This window comes from Alternaria arborescens, assembly GCF_004154835.1.
Source record: "Alternaria arborescens strain FERA 675 chromosome Unknown contig_5, whole genome shotgun sequence".
Classification (NCBI taxonomy): domain Eukaryota; kingdom Fungi; phylum Ascomycota; class Dothideomycetes; order Pleosporales; family Pleosporaceae; genus Alternaria; species Alternaria arborescens.
Window position 1 is genome coordinate 1,371,969 of NW_021167860.1, and position 12,320 is coordinate 1,384,288.

At 49.8% G+C, this 12,320-nt stretch overlaps 4 protein-coding genes across 4 annotated transcripts; 1 reads left to right on the top strand and 3 right to left on the bottom strand.

Moving 5' to 3' along the window:
• Positions 1–1,798: 1,798 nt before the first annotated feature.
• Positions 1,799–2,647, top strand: AA0111_g3171 (hypothetical protein; the record flags this gene model as incomplete). The annotated part of the gene is made up of 1 exon (XM_028649026.1): positions 1,799–2,647. One exon carries the CDS (start codon positions 1,799–1,801, stop codon positions 2,645–2,647), a length of 849 nt encoding a protein of 282 aa, XP_028509485.1.
• A 393-nt stretch (positions 2,648–3,040) lies between these two features.
• On the bottom strand, positions 3,041–5,483 carry AA0111_g3172 (hypothetical protein; the record flags this gene model as incomplete). The annotated part of the gene is made up of 2 exons (XM_028649027.1): positions 3,041–4,666; positions 4,731–5,483. 2 exons carry the CDS (start codon positions 5,481–5,483, stop codon positions 3,041–3,043), a joined length of 2,379 nt encoding a protein of 792 aa, XP_028509282.1.
• Positions 5,484–6,278: 795 nt separating this feature from the next.
• On the bottom strand, positions 6,279–8,721 carry AA0111_g3173 (ATP-dependent DNA helicase II subunit 2; the record flags this gene model as incomplete). Its single annotated transcript, XM_028649028.1, has 5 exons — positions 6,279–7,904; positions 7,952–8,202; positions 8,249–8,316; positions 8,364–8,491; positions 8,593–8,721. The coding sequence occupies 5 exons, from the start codon at positions 8,719–8,721 to the stop codon at positions 6,279–6,281; spliced, it is 2,202 nt and encodes a 733-aa protein (XP_028509281.1).
• A 511-nt stretch (positions 8,722–9,232) lies between these two features.
• On the bottom strand, positions 9,233–10,420 carry AA0111_g3174 (putative voltage-gated potassium channel subunit beta; the record flags this gene model as incomplete). Its single annotated transcript, XM_028649029.1, has 3 exons — positions 9,233–9,795; positions 9,859–10,087; positions 10,139–10,420. The coding sequence occupies 3 exons, from the start codon at positions 10,418–10,420 to the stop codon at positions 9,233–9,235; spliced, it is 1,074 nt and encodes a 357-aa protein (XP_028509280.1).
• Between the last annotated feature and the right edge of the window lie 1,900 nt (positions 10,421–12,320).

Below are 12,320 nucleotides of genomic sequence, written 5' to 3' on the forward strand. Positions count from 1 at the left end.
ATCTCATTAACTCCACAAGCCCCAATATTGTTTGGGCGGCGAATATGTACCTTTCACATCCTGAATGTCAGTCTCGAGTTCGACTGCTCGACAGAGACTCTATACGTCGCTTATCAGATGGGATGTTATCAACACTTGAGATCAGAGACCCGTACTTCTTGAATACCTTTTATAGGATCAAAGATGTTGATCGAGAGTGGTCTTGGGGGAAGTTGATTGGAAGGCCCGGTCGTGAAGAAAAAATGTCATACAGTTTTGATAAGGACATGGATTGGTATAGGATGGGTCATAAGAAGGGTCGCCTTGCTTTCACCGCCATGTCGATCGCCATCACCCAGCAACAATGGACCGCCAAGCATGTCTCTGGCGAGTTCATTAGTGTTCTTGTATTTGCTGGAAGATTCTGCGATACGGAACATGGAGCGGCACGGTTCCTGACGTTGCGAAAAGTACCTCAGTCTAGTCCCACACTGTGGGAGCGGGTTGGTATACTCTCGTTGACACTTGCCTATCTAGAAAAAGGGGGATGTCGAGATGTCTCTGGTCTTTTCGCCCGGATACCGGCTCGTCAACAAATTGGCAGCAGTATAGTAATCCAATGAATCAGGGACCATATCTCGAGGGCAAAACATTTATCGGGGGCGGCTTTACTAGTTACGATCAATCGCAAAGACCACTGCAGGAAGATCAGCACGCACCACCCACCTGAATACCAGCAGTAAAGCAATCTTTAGGTCAAGATGTGAACAGAATTATAATTTCTTGGGCCATTTGGCTACCGCACTACAGTTGATTACCAATCTTCGAGCACAAATAAAGGACTCTCCGCTTCTGTGGCTGCATTAACTTGTATCTTTCTATAGCGCAGCACACCTGACTACGTTTTTAAGTTCTTGCACATAGATGCTAGGTGAAATCACTCTGTGGTTGACTTCTTGATTGGCATGCTAGCTACAACATATTCTATTAGTAACTTCGATGGCATACTGTATACAAAGACATGGTAAGATTAGTCTGAAATCCAGTTTGAGTACTGACACACTTGGCAACTGAACTATGCACCAGTGATTCTTATCAAATTGCTTTTGGTTACGATGGCAGATGAGCTCACTAGGGGTCGCGAGAAGCTCAATGTATCTACAAGTGCATTGGACTGTACGGAACACGAGAGATAATCATAGTTGGATGTACGGAAAGATAGTCTATCTTTGCTTGGTCTCTACCTTTGACAGTATCGTCTTCGATTGTACGCATGGCGCCCGAGGTAGAAAAAGTCTTTAACTCGTCGAATTTGTATACGCTTGTTGCCAACACACGAGTGTTTTAAGTACTCCGGTAGTAAACTTATGGAGCATTGGTACGTCTCACCTACCTTTTCGCACGTTTTGAGCATCAAGGTAGAGATTTTTGCCTACGCGTATACGCTCGCGAGTCGACTGGTAAGCGACAGGGCTAGATCGTCGGCCGATTCCGGCCACTATACCTAAGCCGCAGAGGTTCTAGCACAGCATTGAGAAAACGCCATTTCGCGTCCAGTCTTTGCAAAAAGAGATCAGATTGCCATAAAATGCTTCTACGTCCAGCACGCACCTGCACACGGTCACTCCACACATCAACGCGCGCATTTGCGGCCCGACAATCCATATACCCACCGAACGACGCTTCCCGAAACCGGCAAAACCTAGTTCCTAAATTTTCGACCAAACAGTCATCACTGAATCTGAGCAGACGATCCATAGCAACCTCAGTACCTCGACTTCAACAAATTGGCTCCACAGAACGGATCTCAACATCCAAGATGGCAGGTGACGACCACTACCTTACTCTGTCATGCCCCGATAAAGCAGGCATTGTGTATGCTGTCACGGGTCTCTTAGCGAAGGAAAACCTCACCATTCTGGATCTACAGCAATTCTCCGACCCAGACTCCAAGACTTTCTTCATGCGCGTCCATTTTGGACACTCCCCTGATGTCTCCGCACTACAAGATAGCATGAAGAAGCTCGCCTCGGAGATGAGTATGACGTACCAGATCCAGCGGGTAGACGCAAAGCCTAAGGTCCTTATCATGGTGTCCAAGATCGGCCATTGCCTCAACGATTTATTGTTCCGCGTCAAGTCTGGTCAACTCAAGGTGGATGTACCAATCATTGTATCCAACCACCCCGAGTTCGCTGAACTAGCAAAGAACAACGGTATCGAATTCCACCACCTACCCGTAACCAAGGATACCAAAGAGAAACAGGAGACACAGATATTGGATTTGATCAAACAACACAACATCGATCTTGTGGTTCTCGCACGCTACATGCAAGTGCTCTCACCTCGTCTGTGTACAGAAATGTCGGGCAAGATCATCAACATCCATCACTCTTTCTTGCCTTCTTTCAAGGGCGCGAAACCGTACCATCAGGCTTATGAGCGCGGTGTTAAGATCATCGGGGCAACCGCACATTTTGTTACAGCCGATTTGGATGAGGGACCAATAATTGAACAGCGCGTTGCGAGGGTTGATCATGCTTTGAGCCCCAAGGAATTGGTGGAGGAGGGAAGCAATGTTGAAAGTCAGGTCTTGGCTGCGGCGGTCAAATGGTGGAGTGAGAAGAGGGTATTTTTGAACGGTCAGAAAACCGTCGTGTTCAACTAGAATGCTCATGCAAATGGACGAAAAGCAAATCGATGGATCCAGTGAAACGCAAGGACTGTTTGGCTTTTTGGTGAAGGCATTGTGGCAGAGCGGTTGGATGGGCAGATTTGCTGAGGTTTCCATCCAATCCTAATGCAGTATGTGTCTCGAGACGATGCTAGAGGTATGAATCACTTGTGCAGACGTCCGGCTCCTCACGACACTCTTCGTGGGGCAAGACTACAGGTCATTGCGACTACGTGTATCTGCTTAGTGATGTGGCGAGTTACATGACGAGTGTCGATATTCCAGTCAATAGGGTCATTGGCATATACTGAGTTGGGTATAGGAGCAAGTATCAGTATAAATTTGTTTCACGGATCACACGCCAAAGCTTCTTAGGCACAGGTTTGCCTACTCAATTTCCATCTTTGCCTTGCTTACCTTTCTTCTGCTTTTTCGCTGATTCAGACCCGCATATGGCGTACCTCTGACGATAGGCACAACTTCGGAAGCAACGCCAAAAGCGCAGTGATGTGGAACTAGAGGGCCACCGCTGCCTTGATAACCATCATTTCGCAGGTAGTCCTCTTCGCCGTCAGCAAGAGCACCAAATTGAAGTTTGGTGCGCATCAACTCCATTGGGAAGGGATCGTTGCCCAGACACGCGCCATGACCGATATCATCTAACGTAGTGTTGCGAGTAGTAACCAGTATACGAGAAAACCCAGTCGAGAACGTCGTTCCATCTTGCCAAATCGTTAGAGCGCCGAACAAGAGAATGAGGAAAGTAACGAAGATGACTGGCGCATAACATTGCCATAACCTCCCAGGTACGTAGACGAAAGAGGACTGGAGTCGTGACCGATTCACTGTGAGTTTTTCTTCGGCTACCACCAACATCTCTGGTACTGATAGCAATGAAACCACCATGTCTGAATAGAAGGCCTCAATTTCAGCCGTGAGATTGTTCTTAGGCTCGCTGTTTTTTTGCACTAGTCGTGTCATTGTGACGTTCGAATGGACTTGTGCGTAGTATGGCCCTGGTTTTGGTGCCGTAATATCGACATGTCCGCGAAGAAACTCCCTAAACATATCGCCGATTGCATGATATGCCGTAATCTTCTTGTAAACACCCACGTTGTGTCGAGGGCTGATGTAGTTGTCCGTAGGCCTGGGCATAGTAGTGTAATCTATCTTGCCGTCAACCCCACGCGGAAAGTCTGTGTCCACGACGGGCGCTTGGTGTTTTAACTCAATCGTGGATTTGAAGGATGGCTCAGTGAATTCCCATTTGACGGTATACCTAGCTTCCATATGTATGCAGCGGATGATATGTGAATCATAGCGATGTGTCCAGTTTATTGCAAGTGGGTCGTCTGTCGCTAACTCTTTTGTCGAATTGAATGCGTAACCGATCCACAACACAGGTTCCGACTTGAAAACACCTAGATCTGATGGGGCTTCTCCAACAGGTATTCCCCCGTTGCCCGCCCGAAATTCAGCGGCTTGAGGGCGGGGGTATGCACCTTTGTCGACCTCCGCATAGTACACGTAGCTTCCTTGCGGTGCTAGAATGCTCATATTAAAAGGCGCATCTGAATGATTTGATCCTCCCGTGTCGTCAAAATTACTTGCAACCTCCTCGCATTGATAACTTGGCCCAGTGAAGCTTTGTTCGTATGTGCAATTGTAGGATCCTCCACAAGCCTTTTGTCGAGCACCCTGCCTAATGTTTGGATGATCCATACCATTGTATGCTAGCAGAAGCGCAATGCGCCTTAACTCTGCTGATGGCTGATCGTAATAGTCAAACCACCCTGGGGCTGCGGCAGCAAGATCGGTGGTATTGTAGTACATCATCGACCTCTTGTTGCTTCCATCCTCTAGCTTGACCGGGTGTCGCCAATCTTTTGTGGATTCCACCGAGAAGTTGAGCGTAGGAACCTTAAGGTCAAGTACTTCGATGTCGAGATAGGTTCCGAAGGTAAGTGCACCGGGTGAAAATATGATTGTTGCCAACGGAATCAGCCAGATAACCTGCAAGTCCGCGTTCGCAATTAGTGTATGTTTATATGTGGCTTGCGCCCGTCAAATTACTAACCATGGCGATGGCACACAGGAGCGGCGCACCCGATACAGTTTCCCAGTTCCCAAAGAGCGAAGGATCTTCTGTTGCACCGAATATCTGATCAATAGATAGCACAGTCAACGCCTGCTCTCTGAAAGCTCTCCACATGCGCTGTCGAAAGACAAGTACCACGCATGACCCAAAAGCGACTTTTGAGAGGTATGCCAACGCGCGCCCGTAAAGAACCCATCGAAACTTCTTGTCTTCATCGTCTTCTCGCCTCTGGTGCAGGAAGGTGTACAAAAAGTGCTGGAGGAGCGCGAACACGAGGCCCATGAAGAAAGCAAATCCCATGAGTGCTGGTATACGCCAATGTATATGCCATCTTGTTGACTGGGTCGCCCGATGCGCAATGAGCCTCTCGGTCATAGGATCTGTTCGCGCTCTCGAGATACCAGACCCAAATGAATACAGCGTGTCTGGCGTTCTAGAGTATGACGGCCGTGGCTGAGGATAGGATGCGACAGAAGAGAACACATCATGCTTTCTATCACTGGTTTCCTGCCGCCAATACGCAGCGCCTGGTGATTTTGGCGTTGTTATAGGTATCATCTGGATCCCTAGACCTGGGTCGTTCATATCTTCTTCGAATCTCAATGGGATGTCGCGCCCAATGTCGGAGGACTCGTCGCTTGCTCTGGCAGGTGTGGAAGCATACTGTGGTCTTGAGACGCGGATCTCGGGAGACGCAGGTGAGTATGAGTACCGTAGGGTTGAAGGCTCCATAGCTGTAGATCGTCGAAGGTATCACAGATTTAGCTAACGTACAACATGCATCACTAATGCATTTTCTTGAGTCTGGGAGCCCAAGGTTCGATGTTGAAGAAATGAATTGTTTCGAAGTATAGAATTTCCTAGGCGATTTCCAAAAGACCGGTCAACGCCCTCGGAACGGCCGCACTGGCGTCGCGGCTGAACTGCAACTCCTGGAGGCTGAGCAGTGGCCTTCAACCAGTAGGAATTCTACATGTGTGAGGCTCATCATCTGATGTCAGTCGGAGTCCGATAGTCGCACGGCAGTGCTGCAGCGAATAAGCATGGGACAGCAGTCAGCCGCATCGCACAACAAACTTTCCAGCCCCCTGGCGGCATGCAACCACTTCAAGTGCGCGAAACAAACATGATGAGACAGTTGTAGCTACTTACGACGAACTTGGTGGAAGCTGGGCTTGGACATCTTGGACATGGTTGCGCCTGGTGGGCGGCGAGGTGGTGGTGAGTGAGAACTTCGTATGACGAAACGACGCTCCCCGAGCATGCGCGCTAGCCTTTGGGCACGAGCCAAACTTGCAGACACGAAATGTGCAAATTTGGCTGTTGGGCTTGCAGTTGTTCGAATCTACGGAATGTGGTGGCAGAAAGAAACAACGGGTGTACGAGTAGCTAGAGGCACAAATACATCGGTGCATGCAACCATGGTCCTATTGTAGATAACTCGAAGTCGTAATACAGATACCTGCAGTGCTTGCCTTGCTCTACTACGTTTCCAGGCAAACCGGTTGAGCTTGGCGACTCAGCCTGTCAAACCTCATAGAACCTTCGGGCTTCGTCCTCCGTGACAGGACTGACGTAACTCTTCTTCGAGTCGATGAGTCCATACCGACTTCCCTTAATCTTCCACCACATATCTCGGCGATTGCCATTCAATTTTCCGCCAAGAATATCTTCCTTCAGCCGCACCACAAACGTGTTGTACATCTCTGGTTCCTCGAGCTCGGTGAGCTCTTCTCGCATGACGCGAATAGCTTCAAGTGCCCGTCCATAAGCGTTGTCTCCAATACTGCTGCTAATGAGGTTATGGACTTCCTTCGCAATACCTTCTACGGCTTCTTGAATGGCGTCTAGATCGTCAGAGGCAGCGAGAGCTTGCTTGAACGAAGGTATGAGGTTGTTGGTTTCGATTTTGACACGCTTGGGTTTACCGAGGAGCTCGTCAACATCAAGGCCTGAAAGAGGCTTATCGCGGTCTGTACGTTGCCGTTTACCACGACCTCTGACCTTTGGCGGAACCTTTTTGACGTCTGCTGCTTTCTTGACGGAATCCAATTGCTTTACAGCCGCTGCGATGAGCTCTGTTGGTGGCTGTGAGTATTTCATCAGGATCTCCGGCGGGTCTGGCATGGGTAAGGTGGGATCAGGATGTGTCGCCCGCCATTTTATGACCTGGAGGATACGATGGACAAGGGGGGAAAATGTGTCTTCTGGTTTGGCGTATTCTTCCTCATTGCCATCTTCGTCGCGACCAAATGTCGATAAGTCCATCGCATCGACGTAGTGGCTCATGGCATTGAGAAGTTCATCTGTCGGTAGATCTTTATGCTCAGTGATGGTCTTGCCGCTGACTGTGAGTTTGCGATCCAATGGCGGGAACTTGTATCGTCTCATGTCTTCTTCAAAAGGCAATTCAACGTCAACTAGAGCCTCCCACTCTAACTCGATACGTGGAACAAGTAGTAGCAACACTGGAGGTTTTAGATCCTTCGCTACCAAACGTGCAACCGCATAGCAATCAGCTTCGTAGAGTGCGTGAATGAAGGACGATAAAGCGAGCTGAGCTTGCGGGTTGGCCTTTTGCGGCACTATGAAGTTGGCGCGACTCAAGGGAAGATAACGATCAAATTCCTCACCCTTGATAAAGCCCACTAACTCCAGAGCCTGCTGGGTTTCCAATTTCACAACGTTCATGTCAGATTCCGAAATGTGCACCGCTGTTCTGCCGTATTCGTAGCCGCGCTCTAGCTCATCAAGCTCGACTGGCTTTTTCAGGCCGGGCTCATCCAGGTTGTCTACCTGGTAGAGGCGCTGATTGTGGACCGCTGACAGATCAGTCATTGGGTAGTCCTCACCAACTACAGTCGCCGATGACTCCACGCTTGGGCCAGATGCGCCAGCATGATCTGCACGCACTGCGAATGTACTTGCTGTGGGTGGCTTCGCAATCATGGTACATGGATACCGTTCAACGTCGATAGTGATAGTGGCCTCGTACTTGCTAGCATCTCCCAGTGTAAGTGAGCCTCTGTAGCTTTGGACTGGCCGGGTGTCCTTAAGGCGAGGGGTATGAAGCTGCTCAATAGCTGTCGCAAGTGTGCCGAAATTGCCGTTGCAATCCTCTACAAAGCCTTTCAAAATCTGCTCGTTCTTTGCCTAGATCATATTAGCTCCATTCAAGCTTTGGCACCCATCCCTCATACCTTTCGAGACTCTTTCGTTTCTTCTGTGTAGCCTACATCTGGGTCGTCAAAGTCTAAACCAAGCAGGATAATCTCGAATGGAGCATCTGGATCTTTAATCTTCGAAGCCATCTGCTCGAGGTCTTCAGTGTCCATTTGGCCACGACCGTCAGTCACGATGATGACCCTACGATCGTACTTTAATGGGTTGCCTTTTGTCCCTTTGGTTGCGTTATCAATCATGTGTACAGCTACTGCAAGGGCGGAGAGTACTATTGCTATTAGTATGAAGAGGCTTCACAAATGTCTGCCACTCACGATCCCCATTGTCCGTTTTGCTTGGCTTGAGTTGCTCTTGTAGCATTCGAACATCGCCTAGTAGATATCTAACGTCTATCAGCAGGAGCAACGTCTCTTCTAACGTGGCACATACGACTTTAGTTCCGAGAACACCTTAATATTCTCATACCCTTCACCCTCTTCCATAATCCCAGCGAGATCGGTCTCGTCCGTTCGGCAGCCAATGACACTCATCAACGCGCTCTTCCTGCCTGTGGCAACCTGAATTGCTGTTAATCTATTCTTGAAACCGACATTTGTGTAAGAGTTGAAGCATTACCGCACATCAAACATACTAAATCTCCCAATGAACGACGACTTACGGTAGTTGTGATTTTGTCCCACACATACTCCAATGCCCAGTCAAGGTCAGTCTGCTCGCGGCCATTCCTCTTCTCGCCCATCGACCGCCCCAGATCGAGTATGTAGACTGTCGCCTCTTTACCCGCCATAGTCGTGTTAGCAGATGCTTCTTTTGCGCGCTTGGCGTATGGCAACTAGCGTCGCGTGCCGTTAATCTCGAGGCGTTATGGACCTTCAGGGATGAACAAATTGGCGAATCGTGGCTATTGAGAACGTGTTCAGGTGATGAGAAGATGGTAAGAAAGAAGAGCAACCACTGTGGAAAAGCCTGTGGTCGCTCCACGAAGTGATGCAGCCTGTTGCTTTAGGCAGACAATGCACGGACCATGACGCGAGAGCACGTGACAGAACCAGCTGCTACGAGGAGTAAGGACTGGCCAGGTAAGTTCTCTACAACACTTATTAAAATTTTCTAAAAGGCATTTCTCACATGCTTTAGCACAGCATTTTTATTCTGAAGGAATTTTATTTGCGCAAAGACACATATGATATTGGGGTGATCAATGGGTAATGAACTTGCCAGAATGTCGTACTGGAAATCCGAGCCACAGGTGCAAGACACTTACTTTCCACTGGTGAAGGTCTTTTCTAGCAAGGAAACTATCCGAATCTCATGGTGAGCTCCGCAGGTTTGCTTCCCATGACTTGTTCAATCTCGTTCAGGTTCTCCTTTGTCAATTTCCTGTACACATCAACCGCCTTGACGGTCTGATATATCTGCTCTGGCCTTGACGCACCAGTAATAGCACTTGAGACATTCTTGTTGGACAAGACCCATGCCATAGATAGGGTAGCAACGTCAGTATCAAGCTTCTTAGCAATGTCCATGAGCTTCTTGATCTTGTCTTGTTGCTGATTCCAGGCGTCGCTCCCGACAGTTTTGATGACGGATTGAATGTAAGGGTCGTCGGACTGGCGGAGGCGCGAATCGTCGGGGACACCGTCTACATATTTTCCTGTGAGAAGGCCACCTTGGAGTGGGGAGAAGATTGTGAGGCCAAGACCACGACGTCCGTAGAGGTTCGCGTCTTTGAACTCTTGGTCGACCTTGTCTCGACGAAGAAGCGAGTAGCCTGGCTGTTCGACGATAGGCCCAATAAGGCCAAGGCGGTCAGCCACAGCCCATGCTTCTTCGATCTCCGATGCTAGCCACTCGGATGTACCTAAAGTGCGATGTATGAAGTTAGCGTATGTTACACATACATCTAGTACATGGAGATACCTACCCCAGTAAAGGGTCTTGCCAGTGTTGATCAGGTAGTTGAAGGCGCGCACAGTCTCTTCGATCGGAGTGTAGCGATCCGGACGATGAGCGTATAGAATGTCCACATAGCTTAGCTGTAGGCGTTGCAGAGAGGCTTCCGTGGCTTCAATTAAATGCTTTCTTGACAACCCGAGATTGTTGATCTTGTTGCGGGGCGAAGGAAGGGCGGAGTTGTGAGTGCCCCAGTAGATCTTTGTAAGTTAATGCACTGTCTTCACGAGGTTTCGTTAAGACTAGACTACCTTGGTGGAGACGACGATATCATTCCTGTTCCAATTGAAATGTTTGATAGCGCGGCCCATGACTTTCTCCGACTCGCCTTTTGCGTAGCCTTCAGCGCAATCGAAGAAGTTGATCCCAGCATCGAAGGCTGCTTTAAGACAGGCGAATGTGTTGTCATCGCCAACGTGTCCTCCGTAAGTGAGCCAACCACCAAGCGAGATGGCAGAGATCTGCAGTCCGCTCTTGCCCATGAAGCGGTACTCCATCTCAGGGAGATCCTTCGGTGCTTCGGATTCAGACATGCTGTAAAGGCGAAGAATAGTAGATGGGTGAAATCTCAACCGTAAACTGCGGATAAGTCTGGCTTATATTGCAGCAGAACCCTAGTCGACAACTACCATGTCAATAAGCAAGCCACCAACGAAACTGCACGATGGAGTGCAGGACGATCTGCTGGATAGGGTTAATTGTCCAAGACAACCATCTAGAGTGGGGCACTTCGCTGCAAGATACCCCGCACAAAGGGCCCAAGGGCGTAGACGACGCGGATAGTGCCAACTCCATCCCGCCTGTCGTCATCGCTACGGAGAAAGGCGACTTTAGACGGTGGAAACTAGGAGACTGGAAACACGAAATGGATAAAGAAAGAGACTGTAAGTGCAAAACTCTAGGGTAACGCGTGATAGGCTTTGAACAATGCTGGTTTGTTGTAAAGGTTGTTCCTAAGATAAGTTTGAACACGACGTTCCACTCTGCGAGCAAGCACTGCTTCACCAGATCCCAGGGACCATTCTCTTCCGCGGACCTACCTTATCGGCGCCGAATTTCTCCACGTACCAGTTCTTCGTACCTACTGCCGTCACCCCCAAGTTTGTAGCGACGAATACAGTCGCGCAGATTAGTGTCCAATTGACCCAGCTACCTTCTGGGGCTGCCAGGAGCGACAACAACGCATAGATAGCGACCTCGCAGGTATAGTGCGGGCAGAGGAGATTGGGAAACACAGTATGCGACGGAAGCTGGTAGTCGTTGCTTTCGGTGCGGAGACGATATAGATAGCTGTGGTAAGAGTGTTGCAGCATCTGGGCTGTGATGACACCCGGCACGGATGCCCAATTACTGACAGTGTTGCTGGGTGTCTCAACCCAGATGGCCATGTTTATCGTGGTGTAGAAGAGGAGACCAAGTACCCAGTGAGCAAACCACATTCGGCTCTTGCTCGTTGAAGTATATGCGTAGGACTCGAGCATGCGGCGCAGGCCTTGAAGCAACATGAGCACCCAGATAATCTGCTGCTGCCCACCAGCTTCCCAGACGCGTAGTCTCCATGCCCAAAACAGCGAACAGAGCACCGATGTAATATAGAAATGGGTGAAGTAGTTGTGGGGAACCTGCAGCGAGGCGGCGTAATCGAGAATGCGGGTGAGAGCTGGCTGCTGCTGCTGCTGCTGCTGCTGCTGAACGGATAGCACCTTCCTCCCGCTTAGACCAGCGACACGAGAGCCATAGGCAAGAAAGCGAGAGCGCAGGGCAGGAACGGCCTGGATGACGAGGATCTAGTAAGCACGCTGATTAGTGAGGTTGCAGGTGCGACTGAGTGGTGTCGCGATACAAGAAGTGATGCAGCGAGATAGAAGGCGCGCAGCAGAGCCACCGAATGCAAGTCCTCGAGCGACAACGATAGCGAGGCCATGGTGGGATGGTATTGGAGAGTGTACAAGGCCTGGGGCTGGTGACGGCAGAATGATGAAGGCTTGACTGGTGCTGACCGCTTGTTCGATTAGTGAATCACGTGCTATGGGGCCCAATCTCCTCAGTGGTTCAGGCTAACACCGACTGAACCAAACAAATTGGCCGGCAGGAGATGACGAGGGCTAAATAACGCGGCAAAGGCCGTTTTAGCGGCAGTTTGGAACCTTGGGAGACCTGTTTCGGCTGGTTTGGCGAGCGACGAGGAACACGGGACAGGCAAGACAAGACAGCTTCATGTGAGTGGGAGAGGCCGACTGGCAGAACATGGAGCCACGCAACATCAGACGTCGCGACCACAGCGCCCTGTGATGGCCATGTTGCGCTGCCTGTCGCTCACCATGCACGATAGCCTGCCTGGGACGAGCACAAAGGCGAGTGCAGGGTTGCCTTCTGTCGCGACGGGGCCGTCTTTGGATCCATGCCCCCCATGGATGGTGCAGGCCGGTGAAT